At 49.0% G+C, this 21,073-nt stretch overlaps 1 protein-coding gene across 3 annotated transcripts in view; it reads right to left on the bottom strand.

The window, feature by feature from the left end:
• Window positions 1-21,073, bottom strand: part of Zcchc14 (zinc finger CCHC-type containing 14) — a 48,734-nt gene that overhangs the window by 14,212 nt on the left and 13,449 nt on the right. For all 3 annotated transcript variants that reach the window (XM_076915982.1, XM_034522349.2, XM_034522348.2), the window contains exons 2-3: window positions 12,743-12,866; window positions 4,317-4,390 (exon numbers count right to left, since the gene is read on the bottom strand). In XM_076915982.1, coding sequence (XP_076772097.1) covers window positions 4,317-4,390; window positions 12,743-12,866 — 198 coding nt within the window. The remainder of the gene's footprint in view (window positions 1-4,316; window positions 4,391-12,742; window positions 12,867-21,073) is intronic.

The following is a 21,073-nucleotide window of genomic DNA, read 5'->3' on the forward strand; positions in this document are numbered from 1 at the left end:
ACACAACACCGACTACTTCCTCACTTGAATATCGCATCACACAAGAAAGACACAACAGGCAAGCAACACACAGGCTCAGGCCAGCCCCACACCCCGCACCTCTGTCTGGAGCCACCATAGTGCCATGTGCTTCCTTCTGTACCAGGCAGGTGCTGTGAGTGTGCTGGGCCTACCCAGCCCACAAGGTACCTGGGAGCAGGTACAGCCTAAGCTCCCGGACTCTACTCAGCCCAGACATCTTAAGGAAAACACAGCATGGAGGATAGAGGCTGCAGTCCACTCTCAGGGGCTGATGCCAGAGCACAGGAAGAGCTTGGCTGAGGCAATGGGGGAGGGAGGGTAACGGTCGGGCACAGCAAGCAGCATAGGCCCCAGGAAGGACCTGAAGGAAGGCCTATAGCCAGCGAGCCTCCAGACAGACCAACTAAAAGAAAAGCTGAGCAGAGACAGGATGGCATACTCCTTTAGTGGCAGCGCCCAGGAGGCAAAGGCAAGAGGGTTTCTGTGAGTTCAAGACCATCCCGGTCTACATAGAGACAGTTCTAGCACAGTTGACACTACATAGAGAGACTCTGTCTCAAAAAACAAAATGAAATAGAAAGAAGCCATAGCCAATCCATTATCAATGGCCAGTGGGGGACAGGTGAGGCATCTCTAACAGGAAGCATCGAACGGTATTACCTGACTAGCCCTTAAGACCCCTCCAGACACTGTTAAAAATGGAGGACTTGCCAGGTGGTGGTGGCACACACTTTTTATCCCAGTACTCAAAATGCAGAGGCAAGTGACCTCTGTGAATTGAAGGCCAGCCTGGTCTACAAAGCGAGTTTCAGGACAGCCAAGGCTGTATAGAGAGAACCCGTCTGGGGGGAGGCCGGCACATAATGACAATAACTACAACCACAACTCTGGGGAGGATAGACCTGGATGAGCCAGGAAAGCGTCCAGCTCAGCACTAGCTGGCTGGTGCTGCCGGTCACCCTATGCTCTTGTACAGGCTGTACCACCTTGCCTGGGTAGTTGAAAACAGCGTCAGGCTGCAGCAGTGGTAACAGGCACCTTTAAGTGTCCCGCGTAGGAGGGGTTTTACAGGTGCCAAAACAACTGACTACACACTTGTATGTGGCTTATCATCACTACAAATCAAAAAATAAATCATTTTTAATAACTCAGGCCATAGAGACAGACAGATCTCTATGAATTCGGGGCCAGTCTGCTCTACAGAGTAAGTTCTAGGACAGCCAGGGCCACACAGAGAAACCCTGCCTCGAAAAACCAAAAAAAAAAAAAAAAATTTTGATACCAACTATGGTAAGCCACAATTGGAAGGCTGAAGCAAAAGGATGGCATGTTCAAAGCCAGCCTGGGACACACAGCAAAATCTTAAGACTTTGTCAAGAAGAAGAAGAAGAAGAAGAAGAAGAAGAAGAAGAGGAAGAGGAAGAGGAAGAGGAAGAGGAAGAGGAAGAGGAAGAGGAAGAGGAAGAGGAAGAGGAAGAGGAAGAGGAAGAAGGAGGAAAAAAAGAAGAAGTGTTCACTTTTGATTTATAGTTGATGGTGAGCCACATCCGAGTGGTCAGATGTTTTGGCGCTCATGAAACCTTCCTACTCAGGACAGTTGAGCACATCACACAGGCCCTCAGCAGACTCTCGTCTTTCCACAGAAGCTTCTGGTAAGCTCCTTCACCAAGGAGCTTGCATTTTATAGAGTTGTATGTAACTGGCTTGACAGTCTATCCCTGTCTGGAAGAGAGTCTGAGTCACTGTGTCCCTCTGCAGGCCTCTCATGTCCCACCTGGGGACAGGCTCTCAGGACGGCGGTCACAACATTTACCTTGCATCCTGAAGCCTCATGAATACGGCTGTGCAGCGCAAATGTAAACCAGGGTCTACAGCAGGCATGCGCTCACATCTTGCTGAGGAGCCTCTTTGCCTCTTGAAAGCTGTCAGTTGCCCAGTGTGCCTAGCCACTCCCACCCCCAGCAGCAGATGCACACAGAACCCGTCTTTCTTATAAAATCAAGTGTGGCCAGCCTTCCTCATGTCAGCTCTGTCCATGACAAGAGTTCTTTGACGCTGTGCACCAGTGCTCAGGCTGCTGGCACACCTTTCCCATGCGTGCTCACTGCCTGCCAGGCCTCTTGGTACTGTCTGTCCAAATCATCGTTTGTCCATTTTCTTCTTTCTTCTTCTCCCCACTCTCCCCCCCGCCCCCCGTAGATCTGTGTCTGTCTCTCTCCGTCTTCTGTTTTATTTGAGACAGTGTCTCACTGTAGCCGTGGCTGGCCTGCAACTCTGTAGGCCAAGCGGCCTTGCACTCATATAGATCCAGCCCATCCCTCCGCCCCGTGTTGGGACTGAAGGTGTGTGTTACCAAGTCTGGTCTCATTGCTGACCGGATGTTCTCCTTACTGAGCTCTGAGAGCTCTTTGTAGACTCCGGATATCCACTGTTCATTCTCTTCAGAGGCCTGAACAGCAGCTTTACAGGAGACAACAGTCCTGCCTCTGAGCTGCAACTTGTACAGAGCACGTCTTAGCACTGGGCTCAGAAGCCTTCACTAGCTTGTTTCCCAGAGCGTTCTAGGAACTTTACAGTATCTGACTCCAAGTTACACCTCAGTCATTTCTGAGCTAACAAGCTAAGGGAGACCTGGAGCAGATGTCTATTCCAAGCCAGCCTGTCTTCCCCGAGCCTGTCCTCTATAGAGCCGACCAGTTCAGTCCTCTGGGGCAGAAAGCATCTCTGCTGGTGTTGTGCCACTGGTTTGTCACCAGATGAGCACCAAGCAAGTCTGCTCCAGCCACGCTTCACCTCTGGGACCTCTGCTGCTCTGTCCTCAGCACACAGCAGTGACTCAGACCAGTCAGGAAGCCGTACTACCTGCTCTACATAGAAAAGCCCTACTGTAGGCAGTACTGGGTACCAGGTACCAAAGCCCAGATTCCCTTGTCACAGGAGCTGCACTGAGGACCAGGGGAATCCAAACCTACTGTGACAGACTAGCAGAAGCAAGGCTGGCTCCCAAGATGGCTCCATGTGCATCTTTGCAGACAGTCCCTGCTTGTCTGAGAGCATCCTTCTCATATATACCAGAGAAAAACAGGAAGGAGTGACACAAGATCACCTCTTAAAATACCACAAACATCCAAGTTTCTAAGTAGACTGTGAGCGCAGTACGTCCAGGCTCTTTAGACCCTGCTTCCCACACCAGCCTGAGCACTGGGGCTTGGAGTCACGGTGCTCCAGCGCATTACAGTCAACAGCTTCCAGAACCAAGGCTCTCCTCGTGTTCAGAATAGACCATCTGCAACACAACGGGTCCTCACCACACAGCCCCTCCTGAAAAACAGGTCTGGCTCACACAGTGCTAAACACCAAACAGGAGTCTCTCGAGTGTGCTTACCATTACTGCTGGGGCAGAGTCTCATGATCTGCCCATGTCTGAAGACAGGGTCTAAGAAATGTCTAACCTGCTAAGTAACAGAATCATGAATACAAGCCAGAAATACATTCCCAGCTTCCTATGCAGCTAAGTAAGAGCAAAAAACTGAATTCTTGCCAACAAACTGTAAGTGGAGACTCTGCCAGGTGCTTCTGAGCGCACTCCTCCTCTCTAGTTTGCATCCTGTCCCCCAGGAAGGATCAAAGTGTGAGTACCAGACCCCAGCTGCCATCTTGGACCACAAGGCCAACAACTATATACCATGCAGCCATGCACAAGGTAAGCTGGAGTTAGCTAGGACCGAGTTCTGATGGAGGCCTGGGACTGCTTCCCTGAACACCGTTAACAAGAAATAAAAGAAACCTTTGGACTGTGTGGGCCTTTGTTATGGCAGGCTTCTCATCACACACAGTCCAGTTTCCACGGTGCGTCAATCTGGAGCACATTCCCCTATAGAGAGACCAAGTGGCCACAGGCATGCAAGCAACATGTATATGTGTCTCATCGGGGGACAGACATCTAGGGACTTACTGCCCTTGAGTGCCCAGTGCCATAGCTTGAATTTCATTTTCTCCACACCCAGAGTAAATGCACCATGTCTCTCCTCCCCCAGGGAAAAAGGCCAGTTCAGCCACTGTCCCAGTTACATGTGACCAGGACTACATTCATGGGCCCTAGAGCTTAGCTTCTCTCTGACAAGGTGGGTATCTCCTAACACTCTGGCCCATCTTAGAGACACCTGCCCCAGCCAGGCTCCAAGCCCACCTCAGCTGCACACTGCTGTACAGGAAGCAAAGCTTTACTGTGGTACATGAAGCAACACATGTGCCTCTAGAATACCTCCAAGGAGAGGAGAAAAACAACATCTTACCTCAAAGGAACACTCAACGCTTCTATCATTTTTCGTGTGTGATAATCCCTTCAGGTCGATCTTTTCAACACTCACTGTGAAAACAAACACAGAATTATGAGAGGGAAGACCGACCTTGAGTAAACACAACTGCTGGGCATGTAACAAGTGGCTATCCCATACTGTCCTTCAAGACGGTCATGAATTGGGTCCAATTCCTGGGAAGAGCATGACCATGTCCACCCATGGTGAACTCTCTGAGAAGCCCGGGGCATTCTGGGAGTGTCTCTCTATGGCATTACTCAGCTTTACTGCCAGGGCACGCATGGCAGCTCTGTATGGCAAGGTCTGGGAGGAATCAGTACTTCCCAGACAGTGTGACATGATTACAAGACTGGGCACAGACAATGCTTTTAAAAGTCTAAAGGAGACTTTCTGTCACCAAATCTTTCTCTTCAGAAAAGAAACGACGCCATTAAACTCTAAGCACTGTTTCTAGGTAAGTCCAAGTACACGCTCACAATCAAGCTCTCTACCTGGGCACATGCCTATTCCAGACTACAGTGCTGCTGATGGATCCCACCCAGGGACTCAGCCTCTTCTTCCAGGCAATCACTCTCCACAGGCACGGCGGTCACATAAGCCAGTGTGAGGCAACGAGGGAAGAGCACAGCCACCTCCATACACTGCAGACATGTTGGTACACCAGGAGCCCTAGCAATGCACGGTGAGTGAGATTCTCAACAGGCTTTACCCTCCCAGCAGGTGCAGTCTGGTCAGCAGAGCCAGTGCCTTCCAGAATGCCAGTCTTGTAAGATGCTGAGGGCCAGCCCACAAGTTTCATAGACAAAAGATGTACAGGGGGAAAACCTCAGCAATGCACCCTGCTCTGCGTGGCTGTACTGGGAGTGCTGCTGTCCTGGGAGTGCTGCTGTCCGGACAGTGCTGCACCACAGCAGAGCACTCAGCCCAGCCCAGCTCAGCTGCAGGGAAAATGGAGGCCAGTCAGGAGCCCACAGGGAAAAGAGATGTGCCACTATCCTGACGGCCAGCACGGTGCCCTGGCCATTCCAGCCCCTCCTCCTTCAGCTAGAGACCAGCAGGAAGGAACTCTCGGCATACTCAGTAACAACATTCTAGACTGCCTCATTCTCTAAGCAACTGTAGGACCAGTGCCTGCCCTATCCAGGGAATCGATGTGAACCCAGTGTTCCCAGACCAGAGTATCAGGGTGCACGAGAAGGGAAAAAGGAAAAGCCCATTTGGACCAAGGGAAGTGACTCAGAGCTGGACAGGAAAATGGGAAAAGTAGATAAATATCATTTAGCTGTCTGAATATAAAAGCATTCTGGAGCCAGGCCAAGGACTCACAGCCAGTCCACTGCCCATGAACTATGTTTTAAACCTAAGTACAAATCTCACTGCCCTACTGCTGGCAGCCTCAGCTCCAGCTCTTTGTAGGCGCTTCTTCCAGGCTCCTGATGCTCAGAGCAGGGTAGTGGCTTAACAGGTAAAGGTGCCTCCCACCAAGCCTGATGGCCTGACTCAATCCCCAGGATCCACGTATAGGACAGAACCAGCTTATACTAGTTCTCTGACCTCCACAGATGTGCTATGTCACAGCACACACACTAAATAAACAAACACATAAACGTAATAAGAATGCTTTAAACACCGTGTTTCAGTGTCCTCCCCAGCGTGAGATCACTAGGTGCCATGATTATAGGAACCAGAGGGCCTGCCTCAGTGGCAGAGTGCATGCCTTGTAGGTACACGAGCCTCGGTTCCAGAGTTCTGCCCCAATACCACAAAGGCAAACACTCACACAACTGCACAAAGATGAAGGATGTGTAGGAGGCCAGAGGCAACACCATGCACTAGGAAGGTCTCAACTCCCAGGAAGCTGCTGGGATTTCAGGAACTGGAAACTGTCACACCAATAGCACCTTACACCTGCAGCTGGCCTGGACACACGTGTGGTTGCTGCCCCTCCTCCTTTGGACAAGAGAGCCAGAAACACAGAAACATACACTTCCACACAACAGCACTGCAGCTCTGTGTGCCTGCCTTTAAGGGCACTGACAAAGCTGCATCCCAGAACCTTGCCCACTGCTCTGAACAGCACCCAGTGGTCAGCAGTGGGGTGGGGCAGAGGGTAAGTAAAGGACACTCTGAGCACTGCTTCCACTGCTCTTCCTTTCCTGTATCCTCTCAGGATACAGTGTGGGGGTTCTTAGGACCTCGAAGCTCCACACTAAACTGTGATCTAGGGAAATGAGGCTGGCAGCAGGTACTCAAAGAGCCATGTGAAGAGCTGGCATCATGCCACCTGCATTTTACCCAGCACTGGTGTGGACAAGTCACAGCTGATGCATATCAAGAACTAGGGGCAGGACACTGCTGTTGTCCACAAGCACCTTGAAGCCAGTGTCAGATGAGACCAGGGTCAAGGAAAAGGTCAGAGGAACGAGGGCTACAACCATGACGCCATGTGAAGGAATCCTGAGCTCACCTCTATGTTCTAGGCAGCTCAGGATTCTAGCTAGCAGTGAGGCTAGCTGCTCAGTGTTGGCAGTTACGGGTCGGGTCCCTGTAAGCCTCATGTATTCATCTCAGGAGAGGAACCCTAGCCCCAGCTTCAGGGGACTACAACACAGCAGATCAACACACACAGCACCGGGAATTGGGATGCTGCCAGGCTGTGAGCTAGGACAGCAGTCGTCACCTAGACAACAAAGCCAGAGGAACAGGATGGAGAGCCCAGAACACTGAGATGAAGATGCAGGCCTGACAGGTTCACAGGGCTAGGACCATCCTGTAAGAGACAAGCTGTCTGACATTTCCTTTTTCTTTATATTTTTTTCCAGGTTTTTAAATTTTATTTTGTGTGTATGAATGCTTTGCCTGTATATGTTACATGTACTACATGTGTGCCAGGTGCCTGTGGAGGTCAGAAGGCAGCACAGAATCCCCTAGGACTAGGGTTATAGAACCAAACTCTAGTCCTAAGTAGTGGTTTGAATGAGAATGTCCCCCATGGTCTGGGGCACTAAAACTCCTCACTGTGTGGGGAGGTTTAGCATGTGTGGCCTTGTGGAAGAAGTACACTATTAGATGTGAGCTCTAAGAGTTTAACGACGTACCACTTTTAATTTGCTCTCTCTACTATGTGTCTGTGCTTTCACACGTGAGCTCTCACCATGCTGCTCTGCCCTGCCCTGCCCGCCATAGTCCCTATGAGTGAGACACCATGAGCTTTGGCCAGGTCTGCTCGCCTTCCTGGTCCTAACTTAGAAATGTGTAAACACTTCTTTTTTCTTTTATTTTTCTTATAGATGGCCAGGGCCTATTTTCTAACTACTGCTTTAGGCTTCTGTGTTTTCTCCAGTTCCTCTGGGTGGCTGCCTCTGCCTGCCATGACTTGCCCCCATGCTAGTTGAGCTTCTCTGTTCTCTAGGCAGCTGTGAGGTTTAGAGCTTGCTGCCTGGGCTTCCTTTCAGATTTTAGTACATCCTCTTCAAGCTTCGCTTTGTAGCTCATCTTGATTAGTTTATTAATGAGACCAGGAACACGAGGAGGGACCCAAAGTTCCCTGGTGTCGATCATACGGTGGCTCTGCTAAGAACCCAGTTTCCTCATCATCCAGGCACCTGCTCTCTGTTTCGTCGATACTAAGCCTTCACAAATCTTCGTTACTGTTTTTCAGTTCTGTACTCAGTGGAGAAAACAAACCATTTCTGCATGCCCTCATCACCATCAGCACCAATCTGCCGAGTGTGGTAACTAGACCCAGGCCCAGCACAGGGGAGAGAGGGACAGGGTCAGAGGCCCAGCACTGGGGAGAGAGGGACAGGGTCAGAGGCCCAGGCTCATCGACAGCTATGGAGCTGAGTTTGAGGCTAGCCTGGGCTACATGAGATCCTATCTCAACAAATCAAAGCCAAACAACAAAAGGAGAACCAAATGAAATTTATTATTATTATTTTTCGAGACAGGGTTTCTCTGTGTAGCCCTGGCTGTCCTGGAATTCACTCTGTAGACCAGGCTGGCCTGGAACTCAGAAATCCGCCTGCCTCTGCCTCCCAAGTACTGGGATTAAAGGCATGTGCCACCACCGCCCGGCTTATTTATTTATTTATTTATTTATTAAGATTTACTTGTTTTATTTATATGCGTACATTGTAGCTGCCTTCAGACAGACCAGAAGAGGACATCTGATCCCATTACAGATGGTTGTAAGCCACCATGTCATTGCTGGGAATTGAACTCAGGACCTCTGACATTGCAGTCAGTGCTCTTAACCACTGAACCATCTCTCCAGTCCCCCAAATGAAGATTTTTAAATGAGGAAATGCATTATTTAATGTAAGAACACCCAGTGGAGGGCAGGCTGAGAATACAAGGGACTGGATCTGTAGAGCAAAGAATGTGTCCTGTCTTGAGAGGAGAGGGTAAGGTGAAAACAGGTCTGACATGGGGAGGGAACAACACACACAGCCCCTTGAGTGCCTGATGGAAAGAAGAGGGAGTCAGTAACAGAAGAAATCCTCCCGACTTGGGAAGTACAAGAAGTGACAGAGCTATAAGAAAAACCACACGTAGGGACAGTGTAGTCAGATGACTCCCAACCAAAGAAAACTGAAGAAAAAAAAAAAAAACAAACAGAGAAAAATAGCACTGGCATGAAGACTGCCAACCACACACAGCAGGAAGACAGACAGAGCCGCCTCTGGCAAAGCTAAAGAGTGAAACCAACTCAGCCAAGCATTCCATGAGCAGCAAGAGTGAAGTCACAGGGAGCCACAGTGCCAGGCTAATGAAAAGGGCAGAGTCCATACCTGCAGAGATGCACAAAATAAACTGGGAACAGAAGCTTTCAGGAAGAAAAGGGCAGCCAGGGGGTAAACACAGATCATTCAAAGACGATCCTTTCTCCATAAAAGCCTTAAGGTCATATTATGAGCACACAGCACACAGCATCTGGAGCTCTGATCCATGTGGCAGCTCTGCAGAGGGCACGCGGAGAACCGCGGCAATGCTGACACCCTCATTCGCAGCACCGGCCACTGCCAGAGGTGTTGCTGCCACAGACTTCAGTGCTGACACTTAATCTCAAGAGCTGGGATGTGCACATACAGGTCAAGATTCATAGATTTATGCTTTTTAAAATTTACTTAATTGTATGTGTATATTTTACCTGCATTTATATATGTATACATATATGTCTGGTATCCATAAAGGTCAGAGGGCACAGTACTCCCTGTAATTGGAATTAAGATGATTTTGAGACATCATCTGGACTGAATCAGGGGTCCTCCTAAAGAGCAGCCTTGTCCTCTGGGCCACCGAGCCAGCTTTCTACCTCATGCAAAGTGGTGAAACACTAGCTCAGCGCGGAGGCTGACAGGTGAAGGGCGCACACTGCCCAGTTCTGCACATGTTGCAGCTCCTCTGACTCAGCCGCCTCCTAGACAAACTCCAAGGGGACGTCCCAGATCCCAGATCCCAGCCTCCTTTTCTTTAGGGAAACGGAAGAAGCAGCCACTCAAATCCTGTGGTGTGTCCTGTGGTTTAAGTGAGAACTGCTGAGGACAGCTGTGGACAGCCAGCCTAGAGACGGGACAGCACTGACTTAAGACACATTGTGCAAGGCCCGGGGTTCCATCTCTAGCACTGCAGGACAACAACAACAGTCGCATAAAACTGTGGTCCAGGTACAGGCACTTGCCGCAAAGTTCTGAGCTGTGCTCTCTGTCCTCACAGTGAGGCAGAGCACAGAACCAGGAATGTCCCAGAACTAACTCAGGCTTCTTATCCCTTCCACACTGTGGTTCCAGAGCAACTCAGGAGAGAACACACTGCTATGATTTCAGGAATCAGCTTACATCCTTAACTCTCATCTTGTTAAAATTCATGCTTTTACGTGAAGTTTCGTTTTTATTAAAAGCCCAAGACTCTTGCGGTTGGTTCAGTCTTGTAGCTGTTCTTCACATTATACAACAAAGCTGTAAGCCCAAGTGGGACAGAACCAAACACTGGCCAGGCTCAGCACCTCCACTTTGTCTCATGGTGTACAGTTATGACAGACATGATACCTGTAAACATAAATTCCTTCAAGTCTATCATTTTAAGTGTTTGGAGAACCCGAGTTCTGAGATGTTTCAGATCTGCAGTTTAATCAAGGCAACAGAAGCAGCCTGCCTTCACTGTCTTGTCAGACATAGGTGAGCGACTCCAGCTCTAGATGCACAGGCACAGACCACCCCCCACCCTACTCCCACTCACAGTGAGCATCACTGGGTGTCTCCTCTTCCACCTGCACTCGGGTAGGCCCTTAACTTGTAACAACTGGCACAGGAACTGGGATCTAAGATGAGTTCTCTGTACAATGGTCCCCAATCATGTCAGTGGGGAAGGAAGAGAGGAAGGGAGGGAGGGAGGGCGGGCGGGCAAACACTCACCAAGCCTGTGAACTTCCCATACCAAACCAATATCTCTGCTCCTACACAGAAAGGTAAGAGATAGCCCCAGGAGAGAGACTGCACTGCTGGCATTAACCCTTCCCTTTCCTCTCCTTTCTTCATCCCAGCAGGCTCTCAGACATAGCTCACCGGTGGCTTAAGTTTCAATTGCAAAGCAGTGTGCGTTACTGTGGGGAGTAAGGGTTTCAGTCCCATGCTCCCAGGTTCCTGAGAGCAAGTGAAAAAGTGGGAACACGAGATGCTTCAGAATGCTGCCCAGTGCCTGACCATTCTCTAAGTTCCATCATACTGTCCTAAAACGTCTAAGACAGCAGAGAAAAACAGCTTAGCACAGAGGAAGGACCATGAGAAAGGTACTGAACACAGAGCTAGCTCGCCTGCCTATGCTGAACAGAAGGAGCTCCTGGTGTTGGTTGATGACTGATGCTAGGCTGGCTGACAGTGAGCAGCACAGTCTTACAGGACAACCTGCACACTGTGCTCCACCACAGCAGTGCCACATCTGCTCAGCCTGCATCCTCCTTGGCATTTACACATACAATCAGGGCAAAGTAGGTAACAGCCATGTTTTAAAATTATACCCAGAGGCTGGAGAGGTTTCTCAGTGGTCAGCGCACAGGCTGCTCTTCTAGAGGATCTGGGTTATGTCCCCAGAACCCCATGTAATGGGGTCTATAACAACAGTACCAAGGTACCAATACCTTTTCTAACCTCCACAAGTACTACACAGACATCACACAGATGTACATGCTAGCAAAATACCCATATACATGAAATAAAAGAAACCTTAGAGAGAGAGAGAGGGAGAAGAGAGAAATTATACCCCTATAACCCCTTGGTTATGTCTCAAGAAAAAGCACTGTGGTACAAGGTAGATGCTCTGCATGGTCTGGAAGGTACAGCACAGGGGAAGCAGCCTTCATGGGAAGCCCTGCTCTCAAGATGTAAACTCCATTCTGAGGTAGCATTGCTGAGAAGACCTGGAGAGACAAATAGTCAGCAGAGGAATACAGTCTCCTGGGAACAACCCTCACCATGTATACTGTGACCTTGCTGCCAGTGCCAGGTGGAAAAACAGGCTTCACAGGATCTGTCACCCACTGCTCTCCACTGTACCATGGTCTCAAGACACATGTGTGACACAGCAGCAAGAAAGCAGACCACCTTGAGCTGTGACCTAGCAGAGCAGATAGCAGTACACACAGAGTGAGCACAGGCTGTTAGAGCAGCACAGAAAGCAGCTGTGAGATAAGAAGCTGGCACCTGGGACACAAGCACTGGAGAAGGGCAGAAGGACTGTTCAAGTGACAGAAGGGACAGACACATCTGTGAGGAGTAGACATGGGCAGTCTCCCAAGAGCCTCCCCTGCCTAATTTCACTAAGGTTTAGTCTCACCAATACCCTCATCCTGTTTAATTATACCCAGTCACTACTGTGACCACCCAGATGCTTCCTGAGCCAATCTGGGCATTAAGTCAGAAGGCCCCAGACCTGTGGTGAGAGGCTCCATCAGCTACAGGTCCACACCGAGCAACCCACACTCCAGTTAGATTTTTTACAATGGTTCTTGTTCAGTGGCATGGGCAGTGTGGGACCTCACTGAGGCTGGTGGCAGGCACTGAGTGACAACAGGAGTACCTGTCACCACATCAGCATGCAGTAAGACTTAGGAGCCCATCTTGTTGGGAAAGAAGTGTCCTACAGCTCAGCTGCTTTAGATTTGAGGCTTTGTTCTGGTGTGAGAGGCAGAAGATATTTAAACCTTTTTCCCCCTCCCTTAATAAACACCAGTGTTTCAAGTTCATATTGCTGAAGTGTGATCACGAGTTCCTTGGGAGAATCAGAAGGACAGCCTGACTGAGCACACCTGAAGAAACTATGTCTCAACAGTCCACAGCCTTGTGCAGTGCATGCCTTCTCCTCTACCTGGGATCTCCCACTAGTGTCCAGCATAACTCACCCACCTTTGCCGTGTTTTCCCAAAGGCCTCTTGGGCAGGGACTCCTCCGTGGAATGTGCTGATGTATGCAATGCGTTCTCCAGACTGTTGCTGATGCTGCTGACAGGGGTCTCAGTTCTGGGAGCCATCTGAGGAGACAGAATATCATCTTCTTACTTTTTTCTACACAACTGTTTCTTGTTGAAAGTCACATACACAAACATGGCTTCAAGTTTCCCTACCATAACACGGCATACTTCCTGTCTACTCCTCTCCCCAGACCAATTAGTGATCCTTGGCATCTGTCTAGATTGAGTCATCAACCATCCAGAACGGCAGTCCTACCCAGGGTGGCATGCATCAATGCTTTCATCTAAGGCAAAACCCTGTTTGTACAGCTTTAAATTAAATGCTTTCCTGTGACAAATTCCACAGAGCTCTGAAAGCCACAGAAAAGCAGAGAACAGCGCACCTGTCCAGGTACAACTTGAACAGCTCAAAGAGAATCCCACAATTCCACTTCTAAGGATTGCTCTGTAATATCTTCCTCCTAGACTGAAACATTCCATCCTGGGAGGAAGCTCTTAGAACAGGAAGGTAAACAACTCAAGACAGCTTCAGGAAGTCCCTGAAACTGACCAGAGTCACTAGGCCAAGCCCTCCCTGCCAGAATAAACAATAAAAGCTGAAAGTCCTTTCAGATGGAAGAAAGCCAAGCAGCAAATACTCTCAGAGGAATAAATATGGCCGTGAAGCTGAGCTGGAAAGATGACTCTCAAGAGAACAAGTTGCAAAGACTCAGAGACCAAGCTGCCTGAAAAGGGTTTAGAACAACTGCGTCACTTGGAAAGGACACCCCCCAACCTTTCAAGCTACCTGCAGGCCATCAAGTACGCTCCAGGTTCCCAGCTTTGTGAGCTGTCACCCATGCTGGGTGGGCCTTGGTGATGGAACTGTTTTCGAGTCATTTATGTTCCTCTAAGTAGCCCTAATAAGCCTCAAGTTGGACTTGTTGGCATCTGTACTTTGGTCTGTCTTGGGCTCCCTATCTGGAGTGAGCAGATGTGTTCTGCACCTCTCCAGGAAAGGTTCTGTAACACAGGAGGGTTCACCACATCAAAGCTTTACATAGGAAGAGAACTAACTGAAAATGTTAGCATCCAGAGACAGGGACCCTGTATAGACACCATGGAACACCACAGCTGGACTGTGACACAGCATCCTGGCTTCTCTGGGTGTAAGGAGAAGATTCTCATATGTAAACATGGAACTGGGTCCACAAGCCCTGGTCAGCGGACTGGCCCTTGGGAAGGAAAGGAACTGCAGTATCCCCATTTCCCCCCTCCTCCCCCATCAATATTGGAAAAACTTTACAGCACAAATAGACTAGATGTAAAATTTTAAAATAGCAATGCTTTCATTCAGTCTTAAGATCTCAAATTTTTGGGGCTGGAGAGATGGCTCAGTGGCTAAGAACACTGACTGCTCTTCCAAAGGTCCTGAGTTCAATTCCCAGCAACCACATGGTGGCTCACAACCATCTATAATGGGATCTGATGCCCACTTCTGGTGTGTCTGAAGACAGCTACAGTGTACTCACCTACATAAAATAAATAAAATCTTTTTTAAAAAAAATCTCAAATTTTCTAATATTAGAAAAAGGCTCGCCGGGCGGTGTGGCGCACGCCTTTAATCCCAGCACTTGGGAGGCAGAGGCAGAGGCAGGCGGATTTATGAGTTCGAGGCCAGCCTGGTCTACAGAGTGAGTTCCAAGACAGCCAGGACTACACAGAGAAACCCTGTCTCGAAAAACCAAAAAAAAAAAAGGCTCAAGATTTTAAATCTTAGCAAAGACTTTTAGGTTCCGCAACTGAGCAGCTTTGTGCACCATGGGGCCGTGAAGTTGAGGAGCTAGCAGCTACTCTTGATCCAGAGCCTTGAACCTGAGGAGTGAGCAGTTGGGATATGCTGCCCCTGAAATCCTATCCCTTTGCCCACGGCTTCCCATTGTTACCTGCCTGGTGGTGGCAGATGGCAGGCCCAGAGGCCTGCAGCTGAGGTAGACAGAAGCCTGTGAATAAAGAAGGCACAGGCTGCTGCCGTGTCAGAGCCACTCAGCAGAAACCTGGCTAAACTGGGGTCAAGAAGGCTTACTCTTGATCAGGCATGAAGGTGTACCTTTAATCTCAGTACTTGGAAAGCAAAGGCTGGTGGACCTCTGTGAGTTAGAGGCCAGTCTGACCTACACTGTGAGTTCCAAGCCTGCCAGGGCTATATAAAGAGACCCTGTCCTAACAACAACAGCAACAACCCAAAAGGCTCACTCTGCATCCCAGTGTTCAGTGGAACACAACAGACACCTATAAGCAATGTGCCACCAGCCAGTCTCTATGAGTTTCAACTAAACTCAAGAAAATAAATCCTAGTCATTCATTCACTTTACAAGACAATTCACTATGGCTAACTTTACCAAGAAGGTATCAAGAAATTATTATTGGGTCTGAGAGTATTGGCAGAATGCCTGCATAGCATACATGACTTCCTAGGTTTGATGCCCAACACTCCATAAAACGGAGGCAGGATGGAGCAAACCTGTAATCCTAGCACCCAGGAGGTAGAGACAGAGAGATCAGAAGTCAGAGTTCCCTTGGTTACATAACAAGTTCAATGCTAACCTGGGCTACATGAAATTCTGTCTCAGGCAGGCAGGCAGGCAAGGAGGGAAAGAAGTCAATGAAGAGGCTGGGCAAAATGGCTCAGTGAATAAAGACTTTGACTCACAAGTCTGAGTTCAATCCCTGAAAACGACGTAAGAGGGTAGGAGGACCTCCTCCCCAGGGCTGTCTTCTGCACCCCACATGAGTATGTCAGGACGACAGTGTACCCACACCATGTGCACACAATACTAATAGAGTTATACAAGATGCCAGAGAGCACTTACGGTTATAAAGCTACTATTTCACATACACCCATGATCCCTGGCACTGGGAAGTCAGAATGGAAGGGCCCTGAATTCCAAACCAGGCTGGATGACAGAGCCGGGCACCTGCAGCTTCACAGCCCCACCGTTCAGCAGGTGAACACTTCCAACAGGAACGCCTTCTCCACTAACCAACCCAAAAGTTGTAGACAAGACACATCCTTATCAGGAGACTGTGAGCAGTTCAGGTACAACCTTTCAGTACATGGCCACCAGCCATCATCAGCAACCTGTTCTGGTTGCTTGACTCCCACAGCTCCTAACACTGCATCCTGGTTCCAAGAGGAGGCCAGGGGTGTTCTGACCAGTCACAGGAGACCTGCATCCCCCATCACCAGAGAGCCACTAGCAAAACTCAGCTCCCCAACCCAAGCCTAGAGATGAAGACAGGGTAGGGTGTGCTGGCAACAGGGCACCCGGGGCCAGTCCTGCAGGGTAGTATCCTTGTGTGATCCAGGTACCAAGACCCAGGCTAAGATAAGGACCACTTCACAAAGCATCAGCATGCCCCCTGGGGACTCTAGTGACAACAACAGGAAGCACTTCCTGTGTCCATGTAGAGTCCACCCAGAGCTGAGGGCTGCTGTCCTCAGGCCAGCGACTGGCCAGGTCGAGGTCAGTGCAAAGCTGTGAGCTGCCTGATGAAAACACAGGCAGAGAAAACGCTTTAAAAAGTGATGACTCCAGGCCAAATGTCCTGTCTGTCTGCCCGTCTGTCTGCCTGGTCTTCCTCCTCTCACCTCTTACTCTTCTGTTTACACTGGACGTTGTATTCAACTGGAATTCCCAGAAATGCTGTTTTAGGTTATTTTTGGTTAGGTTAATTTGTCCACATGACCCACAGTTCGACTCAGATGCTCTCTGACTCACTTCAGCAGAGTTCCACTGGCCCCATGTGCACATGTCTCCCTCCCATCCTGTGCAAGGCCTGCGGACTAAGCCAAGGTACCCCCTTCCCCAGCTCTTCCTGTGAGTTCAAATCCTCTCTGAGCAAAGCACCTTACTCTACTTTCATGGAAGGTCAGAGGTTCTGCTGTCCGGCTAACTGTCCTTTCATCATCATGGCCAAAACCACCAGGGCCTGTGGCACAGCGCACAGAGACCCAGGCAAGCACCTCATCCCATTTATTACCCTGGCCCAGCAGACACACAGTCCCTTCTAGAGGACCTTGACTCTGCTCCTTGTCCATGTGGCTCCCTCAGTGCCTCATCTCTATGGGGCCATTCTGTTCACTGAGGGATCCCCTGCTCATAAAACAATGCCTTCCACTTAGACATTAGGCAGGCATCTGTAGGATATTCCATGGCCCCAGTGGCACCCAGTGATTTCCAGGTGATGCTCTGTACTCACATCTTGCTCGGCCAGCATCACTAGGATCTCAGCCACTCTGCTTGGGCCACACCAACAGGCAGATCTGATTCTCGGCGCCTGCTCCAAGACCAGAACACACTTCTCCCTCCTGAGGGCCCCAGGGAAGCTCATTGAGCTCCAGTGCTGCTGCCTATTCAGAAGTGCCTTGCTGGAGCGCAGTTTAGGTGCATGGTCCCAAGCAGCAGAGCCCTGGCTCATGAAGTGTATCTTTTAGGTGTGTAGATACAAGCTGGCGCATCCAGACCTGTCAGGTAAGGACCTTCAGGTCTCACCTAGAGGCACAGGCATGTAACCTCGGATAATCAGGAGATTACAAGAGGACAGACGGTTCAGGGCCAGTTCAAGCTAGAGACTAAGTCCAAAGACAGCCTGGGTGACTTAGTGACAGCCTGTCTCAAAAAGTGAAAAGAGGAGAGTGTCCCCAGTTTACTCAGAGTCTCACCTGGAACATGCAAGGCCTAGACTTGATCCCCAGGACCATGTAAAACAAAACAAAACAAAACAAAACAAGAGTTTCCAGACCTTCCATGGTATATGTGTATTCTAACTCAGTTCCCAGAGTTTCCATGGTATATGTGTATTCTAACTCAGTTCCCAGAGTTTCCATGGTATATGTGTATTCTAACTCAGTTCCAAGGTAGACCCTGAAACTCTACATTCCTCACTACCAGGACATTTCAAAATAAATGATTACACCTGGGTCAGACCAAAGGTCTGCCCCATAAGAAGGGACATGAGCAGACACCTGGGGGCACGTGGACAATCAGACCAAATGGACGTTCATCCCTTCCAGTTAAGTCATGGAGGTCATGTGGCTTTATGGCCAGTGTTGGTCCCATCACGATAGCTAGTAATTGTCCCTCAGATAAGGACAATTTTTTAAAGGTTTTCCTCAGATTGTATGCCCTAATAAAAACCTCACACAGGCTTCTTTAAAGCTGCATGTAAATTCACTTTAATATCATGGATCAGGAACATGATCTTTAGAAATCTCCACATACAAATAAACTCAAGCACAGCTCCCAACGTTGTATCTAGGGCCACATGCCCAGCTGGGAAGGAAAATGTGAAACACGGCAGCCTCCCGAGTTGAGGGACCAGTTGGCACGGTGGCATACATCTATGATTCTAGTACTCAAGGAGGCTGAGGCAGGAGAGTCACATGTTCTAGGTCAGCCTGGGCCACATAATGTGACCCTGTTTTAAAACAAACAGGAGGGAGAGGAGGAAGGGAAAACAGGAAGAAAAGAGAGTGGGAAAGAACACGTTTCTGCACACAGGTTGTGCAGTACAGCCTTGCTCACTTATGAGACTGCTCGGGAGATTTCATCTTGTTCTGCCTCAGCCTCTTCTGTTACAACATGGAAATAATAGCAGGTAGCTCCAGGGGCTTTAGAGATCATTACAATGCACTTACTGAGTTTACCAAGCTGGAAGACAGAAACTAGACACTTACTGCTAATGCTGTGGCACACAGTGTGTCTGCTAAGGCACCCCAGTGGACTATAGTATTGCCACGGACAGCACAGTGAAAAAACAAGACCACACAGAAAGGTTGCAAGGCACGGGTCTTACAGAGCTTCCCTGACCTCCTGGGCATTGGGCATTGGGCAGAATTCAATGTCCACATCCCACGCTAGAGTCCAAGGGGTCTCTACTCCTTCAAACAGACCCCTATAAGTCCACCATGACAGGCCTTCATCTCTCCTAAAACTAGCAATGACAGTTTAAGAAGTTGTTTCATCACTTAAACTTCAGTAAAACAAAATCCTCATTTCAAGACAAGCAGCAGTCAGCCTCAGTTGGCAAGTTTCAACTGGTGTCACTGCTGGACAGCCAAGAGGCAGGGCAGAGTTATCTGTGACACCTCTGCATCTTCTGACCATCTAAAGCTACCTGGAGGACTCAACAGATTCTTAAGCTGTCACCAACCAGTGACAAGGTCAACAACTTGTATGCAGAAAGACACAACTCACCTTCACAGGGTGAAAACCAATGACATCAACATGCAGCAAATTTATAAGTGACACAGGCCTTTAATCCCAGCACTTGGGAGGCAGAGGCAGGCGGATTTCTGAGTTCGAGGCCAGCCTGATCTACAGAGTGAGTTCCAGGACAGCCAGGACTACACAGAGAAAAACCCTGTCTCGAAAAACCAAAAATGTGTGTGTGTGTGTGTGTGTGTGTGTGTGTGTGACACAGACAAGCCACAGCCATCTGACTGCAGACCAAGAGTCCTTTAAACAGAATTTGAGGAAACAGAAAGTATATAGAATGTTCATAGGCAGTGAAAAGAGGAAAGTGTATCTACAAGCAGATAGGCACCAGAAAGAGACAAGAAAAACTCAAAAGGAATTCAAGGCATTTACATAGGTGACTACTACTATGGTATTTACATAGGTGACTACTACTATGGCACTTACATAGGTGACTACTACTATGGCATTTATATAGGTGACTACTACTACTATGGCATTTAATGGGTGACTACTATTATGGCATTTAATGGGTGACTACTATTATGGCATTTATATGGGTGACTACTATTTGTTTAGCAAGGTTTAAATAGACTTTATTGTTATAAGGGGAACTCCATCAAGCAGAGCTATAAATGTGGTCTCAGTTGTCACCAAGGAGACATCAAGATGTCATAATTGCAGAACGGGTAACTGGAATTGAACCATGATCTCGGGGAAGGCCAGTCATGACCACAGGAGACAGGATCAGGAAGAGCTGGCAAAGGTCGTCTGGTCACAGGATGTTGGGAGGACAGTCCCACTTCTCTCCTGCTTCTTGTAGTTCTCCAGATGTGACCGGGTAGCAGGACCCAGCCCGCATGCAGGAGGCAACACAGGAAGCAGGAAGTGAGCCCTCCCTTCCAGCTGCTCCTGCAGCAGCTTGCGAAGGAACTGGGCATGAGCGTCCCCAGCCACAGGGTGGAGCTGGTCAAGCACCTCAGTAGCAGTGGCGTCAGAACAGAGGTAACAGTGCGAAGCAGCCAAAGGCTAGTTAAATGTTTGGAACAGTGTCTTACTTTATGAGCCAAAAGGACCTCAAACTCACAGTGATCCTCCAGCCTCAGCCTGGAGTACTGAGCTTAGAGGGCACACCACCCGGCTCTGACTTTATTTTCTAGGTTACCATTTTCCAACTTTTCTTCGAAGAGCAGACGCTACTTTTAGAAAGAGAAGCTAAAGATACAGTGTACATACAGATGCACCCCTCCAACTGTGAGCAGCTCAGAAGGCACACAGAGCCGTGGGCCTTTCTACAGCCTCTACACTATACTCATCCATAAGCCAGGTCCCCAGGGCGCTATCCCAGGACTGTGGGAGGGGTAGACACCTGAGCAAGACCCCCAGATGCCTTGTTTCTCACTGGGAAGATCACAACCTCAAGGTAATCAAGTGGGAAAGATGAGACAGTGGTCAGGAAACCACCATGGGCCTGACTGGCAGGAAAAGCTACCAAATCCCGGGGACACGGCTTCAGGCGCGACAGTGAGCAGAGCCAGGGCAGGAGGGGCTCCACTACAACCCAAACACGGTCTAGCCAAGCACTAGCCAGGCCTAGCAGGAAACAGTAACATCTGCTAGATGCCTCCAAGTCAATGTAGGAAAAAAACAGACAAAAACCAAAAAGAAAACTGCTTCGTAAGCACTTTACTAAAACAGTCATTATGTGTCTCTAAACCAGAACGAGAAAATAGTTTAATAGTGAAAGCTATTTGCTGACTTAGGCCAAATGAAAGCCAATGCTAACCAAAAACCACTTTCCACACAAAACCTTCCTTTTAATGTTTCTTACTAGATAGAGAGAAAATGGAGACAGAAAGACAAACAGGATAAAGAAGACAGACTGCTTGATTACGGCAGAGGTACTGGGAGGGACTCCTAAGCGACCAGCAGAGCAGGCTTCTTCCACAGCCAGCGAGGGCTACTAGGTAGGACACACAGACACCCCATCACAAACTGGTCCCACACCCTGAATGGACAGCTATTTAA

Source organism: Arvicanthis niloticus, chromosome 18 (genome assembly GCF_011762505.2).
Source record: "Arvicanthis niloticus isolate mArvNil1 chromosome 18, mArvNil1.pat.X, whole genome shotgun sequence".
NCBI lineage: Eukaryota > Metazoa > Chordata > Mammalia > Rodentia > Muridae > Arvicanthis > Arvicanthis niloticus.